Here is a 6000-nt window from a genome sequence, read left to right on the forward strand (position 1 = left end):
TACTTCAAACTTATTTTCTGTTTCTTCACAGTGGATTTTGCATTGAAGTAATGAGTGCGCTAACTGTACTTGTAGCCTCAAATGTGGGCATTCCAATAAGTTCCACTCATTGCAAGGTATTCGTGTGTCGCGTTAATGCAGCAACCATATCACTACTACAAATGATTGAACTAAAGCATGCTAACTTACATTCTGCTGCCTTTTGTCCAGTTGCAAAGGGTTTTCACTTTAAACTAGAATTTAAATGGGGAGAGAGATTTTGAGCTTTGCTTGTCTTAAGTTTACATTTCAATAGATTCCTTGATCTTTTGAAATCTTGGTGTAGACCAGTGGAAGTGAAGTTGCAGGATGAGTTGAAAGGACAAAGCAGGCACATTATTTAATTAAATCCCATGTAATATGAGCTTGCCTCTTGTACCAAATTTGCTGCCATCTCTGAACTAGCAGGCAGGTGATTCATCAACTTATTGTGATTTTTACATCTGTATTCTGAATGATAGCAGCTATGGTGGGACACCTTTTGTTAATAGGTGCTTTAGATGTTGAAGAGAATTTACTGACCCTATGTTGCTAACAAGAGGCATGATTCTACTGATCAGAAATTTGGCAGTGTGTTTTCATGCAAGCTTCCAATACATTGTCTTTGGGCAGTGCTGACTTGGATATTACTGCAGATTTAAGACAAACTGGATATGGAGTTAAACCATTTTCTTTCGTAAACAGCCTAGACTGTAGAATATTTTCTTTTTAAAGGTGAAGATGAATTTTATTTCTTCTTTCCCCACCAGCAAATAATGAAATTTTCTGTAGATGTAGAAAGATGTTTGAAACAAGATTTAACTTTCAGTGCAAAAAATAATTGATCCCTCCCCAACCATCAGAATCAGCTGCTAGTAGGAGAGGTGTAGGCCAAGGTCATTAGAGCTTGAACTTTTAACTATAAAGCACCTGGAATTGGTGGGTGAGGCTGAAGCAGCAAGGTATAATGGGTAAAATAGATATAATTCTATCTTGATCTGGAAGATGGTTTACATTATTTACAGAGTCAGGTAGATTTTTAATTGCATCTAATTTGTATAGATGTGTCTTAAATTATTAGTGAGAGGGAGAAATCCTTTCAGGGATGAGCATGGTTCTGTTTTGTTTGAAACAAACTGCTTCAATTAAATCATTCTGCTTGAAAAGCCTTTCTAATCTGCTCATTCTCAAACTGTTTGTCAACTTTATTTTTCCTTCTAATGCATCATTTAAATAAATGGTGTAGGTTTATTAACTAACATGGTTTTAATCTTGTCTGTAAGTATAGACCGATAATTTCAAATCTGAAATAGTAATTCTGCACTCCCAGGAACAGAACCTTACAGTAAGGGGCACTGAGCCAGTGTGAGAGGACTTTTGTTTTTAGACCATTACTGACTTATCTCCTTGACAAGTAATTTTCCCATTGGGGTGAAGAATCATAGAACTGTCTTTAAACGCAATATATTTTTGTTTTAAAATTTAAAAATAACTATGGTTTTAATATACCACTATTTCAATGCAGCCTTGATGCAGTCTTTTTTTAAAATCTGTAATGAATTGTATCAACCATTTTGTTTTTGGCTGTTTTTATTTTGGTGTGATCTTGTCCATTGAATATCGGTCTATCCTTGCCTCAGTTATAAAGTATTGAATTCTTTTACACTCTTCATTCTGATTGATTTTTGTCTTGGCTTTTTGCCCAGGTTGGATCTGTGGTGGCCGTGGGATGGATCCGATCACGCAAAGCTGTGGACTGGCACTTATTTCGTAATATCTTCCTGGCCTGGTTTGTGACTGTCCCAGTCTCTGGTCTCTTCAGTGCTGCTGTCATGGCACTCTTTGTATATGGGATTTTGCCATATGTTTAAATCTTTTTTAAAGAAAATTTTTAACCAGCATGTGATTTTTTTCTCTCTTTCTCTTTTCCCCCACCCCAAATTCTTCAATATAGCACTCCCTCCCTCCCTATCCCAACTCCCCCCACTCCCCCCCCCCCCCCCCACCGCCCTCAATCTCATGGCTGGTGTATTCCTTTTTCTTTTCTGTTTCCAGAGGAATTAAACAGCTCTAAGTCAATGTTGTACTTCCATCTTTGCTATTTTCTCACAGACTGTAAATGACACTACATGCGCTAACCTTGATAATTTGGTAGCTTGTAATGGAAAGACCCATTTCATGGTGTAAATTTGCACCTGTAAATAATGTTGCCCAAATCATGATGTTTGTGGAATGGATGGTATTGCTTGGGAAAGTTGCCCATATTGAAGTTGTAAAGATGTATATATTGTATTAATTTACTGGAATGTTTTTCTTGGTTTGGACCGAAAAGATTTTTTTTAAATACTCTCATCCACTTTAATAAAATTGTCCTGATCTGGAGTAAGATAGAAAACACCATATCTCAATAAATGGCCAATATTTTTTTTTTTGCAAAGCATAATTCTCCATGCGTACCATGGGTGCTACAAACATCATAATCAGAATTCATTGTGATAGGTTTAATAGAAACTTGATTTCTTCATACAAGATTGAATTTTGTATTATATTGTAATTTCCTTTGTAAATATCTATATAAAAAGATCTGGGGTTTGTTTTTTTTTTAAATTACTACACATTTCTCTCACTCATTTAAGATTCAGCACTATATTTGAATGTACCAAAGATTCAAAAATAAAAAGATTTGTCAGTATTTCCATTTTGGTTAATTGGAATGTCTATTTATAATTTTGGGTTCCACCTCTAATTCTTTTAAAATTCAATGATATTTGCTTTGACTTTTACTGAAGCAAAATTAAAAGTATTCTTCAATTTCAGATAAAGTATCAGACCAATATTATGCTCTTTGTGGTTTTCATAATATTAAATATCCAGCTTATTGAGATATTGCAAGTACATTTGTTTATTTCCGCTGGATGAGGTCTGGATTCTTCTGGCAGTGAGATTGGTCAAAACCATCAAACTGGATTACCTGGTTTCCAGAGACCAAAGTGAATCAAATTCTCAAGAACTCTGATAGAATTCAACTGATTAATAGGCCATCAAGCTTCCAGTTATGAATGCCTTTTAGATAAAACATAACTACCAATAAGTAGAGAAACAAAGACTGCAGATCTTGGAATCTTGAACAAACAAAGCATTGCTTGTGAAATTCAGCAGGTCTGGTAGCATTCATGGGTTGAAATTGTAAATCAACATTTGGTGTCTGAACCCTTCAAGACTAAAGTGAAAATAGGATGATATTACATCAGGAAAAATAATTTTGGGAGGGGCCAAGAGGTGACAGGTTATAGGACAGATGGTATGAGAGGTGGATAGAAGATATGACCTCTCAGTTATTTTTTGAACCAATTTTACAATAGTTTAAACCATGGTCCTTTTATTTTGTATTTTTAAAAATTGTAGAGTTGCCAATGACTTGCTGTGTAATTCACAAATCGAACTAGTTCCTCATTGTTGATGATCAATACAGAGGGAGTGTTGCATATTCTGAGTGGCACTTTTCAGATGTGTTTTTAGACTGTTTTCCTTCTTGAGTCTACTGTAAAATATTCCCTGGCACAATTCATGAAGTAAATACACCAAAATGATAGAGGAACTCAGCTAGTCTTTTCAGCATGTACAGGAGGCAAAGATGTATTGTTGATATTTCAAGCCTGAGCCCCTTCGTCAAGGAAAAATCAGTAAAGACAGAAGAAGGATAATATCAGAAAAACTCAGAATTCAAACTATGGGTGAAGAAACCAGACCAACAAAGGGTGTTAATTGGATATGATGAAGGATAAATGAGAATTTATCCTTTCTGTGCGAAGGGAGACAGGGAAAGGAGAGATGAAGGGGGTGGGGGTGGGGGTTAACAAAAGCCAGAGAAGTCTATATTAATGTCCTCCAATTTACGGGTGGTCAACAACACCTCATCTTCTTAGTGGGACTGCCAGACTGAGAACATCTGTAAATTGGAGGAACGACACCTCACCTTCTGACTGGGCACCCTCCTACCAGATGGCATTAATATTGACTTTTCTAGCTTTTGTTAAAACTACCCCCCTTCTCCCATCATTTCTCCTTTCACACAGACATAAATTCTCACCTAGTCCCTTGCATCCTTTGGTCTGGATTCCTCCCTCATTGTATTCTAAAACTTTCTGATACATCCTGCTCCTGTCTTTTCTGATTTTTTTTTTTCTTTTCTTTCTCCCCTTGAAGAAGGGCTCAGGCCTGAAATGTCGGCAATATATTTTTGTCTCCTATAGATGCTGAGTTCCTCCAGTATTTTGGTGTGTTTACTACAATCATAGCATCTGCAGCCTATCGTGTTTCATTCAATTCATGAAGCAGGAGGGAATTCTTCCAATGATCCCAGTTGATACTTAATCTATCATGAACATGACTAAAACAGATTATTTGATCATTTGCTGATTCAGTTTTCTCAACTGTGATTACAGTTCTTGGATTGTGAAGCACTTTAGGGCACCTGTGGTTTGAAAAAAAAATTACAAATGTCAGTTAAAATGCTATTACACTAATCAGTGTATCAGCATCCCTTTTGAGAAGGTTATTTCTCTGGTTGCAGATTGTAATTTTTTTTTCCATTCTGGTCCAAGTTGGTGTCTTCCAGGAATCTGTGTACTCTAAATGTATTATTTTTAATAGATGTATCTTTTTTGGTAACCACTGATTACTTTCCCCTAAAATTAAATGGTTCATTTGTGCTAAAATGGTGAGAAATATTTTAAAAATAAAATCATCACTTTAAAATGTTTAGTTTCGACTGTTATTTACCACAGCAAAGGAGGAAAAACCCAACACCCAACCCCAACCAACCCATTTTCTCTTGCAACCGTTGCCACTGTGCCTGCCTGTCCCGTATCGGACTTGTCAGTCACCAACAAGCCTGCAGCAGACGTGGACATACCCCCCTCCCCCCATAAATCTTTGTCCGCGAAGCCAAGCCAAAGGAAAAAATATATATATATAGTAGAAGAAGATTACCAGTTAATTTTTCTTAAATTTATCAGTTAACAGAACTATAATTCTTCTCATAACCTACTTGTAGCCATGCTAATTAAGATATGGGAGGATCAATGTATCCTTTTCAAGGATACCACAAAGGGCCTTTACCTAGTATCTTCTTTCCAAATATGATAACATTCACAGAACGCCTTGTATTCCCATCAGAAATCATTGCACAAAAGTCACTGGTAGTATAAAAGTAAAATTAAATAATGGTTTGAAGGTATTTGTCAAAATCAACAACAGGTGTGACTCGTTACATGATAAAGCACAATATCAAGCTTTATACCTCACCAGTGAAACTCGATCATGATAATAGAGAGATTTAAATCAGATACTCCTGGTGGGAATCTACCAAAGAAAATATGCTTAATTTAATGGCTTGGGCATAGATGTTGGAAGGAAGAGGGAAAAAAAATGGATAGGTGGAGTTTGTCAGATGTATTTTGGGGCTGGGTATAACTCAAGAATTCTCTCTTGCCGTAGTGTTGTAGACATGATCCTATTGTGACAGTTTAGTCCTCCAAAGATTGACAAATTATAAGAATACATGTCATTAGTCTCCAACCTATTCCACTTTTGGCTACTCTCAATGTTAACTACATCTATTTCCATTGTTTCTGTAAACCAAAATAACCCTACCTAGCAAAAAGATACAAGATTTTTGAAACTTTCCATTCCCCATCACAAATGTCTTGTAAAAAGTTTCACATTTCCACTTTTTGCTTGTAGAAGTTTTTCCTGCATGTATGCTATGAAAGTACTTCAAATAGACAACATCCTAATGTTCTTGTTCCATTTTACACATCTTGACTGCAGCAGTTCCTAGTACCCTGGTTTTTAACATATGCCTATAATAGCCCTTGAGTAAGTGAACATTGCAAGTGGGACAAATTTTAATGTAGCACACAGATAAACCTTCAGAGATAAACAGATATAAGATTGAACACTTTGTAAATTTTATTTTTC

At 36.0% G+C, this 6000-nt stretch overlaps 1 protein-coding gene across 5 annotated transcripts in view; it reads left to right on the forward strand.

Moving 5' to 3' along the window:
* Window positions 1–4776, forward strand: part of slc20a2 (solute carrier family 20 member 2) — a 114839-nt gene extending 110063 nt beyond the window's left edge. For all 5 annotated transcript variants that reach the window (XM_069925666.1, XM_069925648.1, XM_069925658.1 and 2 more), the window contains one exon: window positions 1725–4776. In XM_069925666.1, coding sequence (XP_069781767.1) covers window positions 1725–1889 — 165 coding nt within the window. In that variant the 3' untranslated portion in view covers window positions 1890–4776. The remainder of the gene's footprint in view (window positions 1–1724) is intronic.
* Window positions 4777–6000: the final 1224 nt, after the last annotated feature.

This window comes from Narcine bancroftii, chromosome 1 (genome assembly GCF_036971445.1).
Source record: "Narcine bancroftii isolate sNarBan1 chromosome 1, sNarBan1.hap1, whole genome shotgun sequence".
NCBI lineage: Eukaryota > Metazoa > Chordata > Chondrichthyes > Torpediniformes > Narcinidae > Narcine > Narcine bancroftii.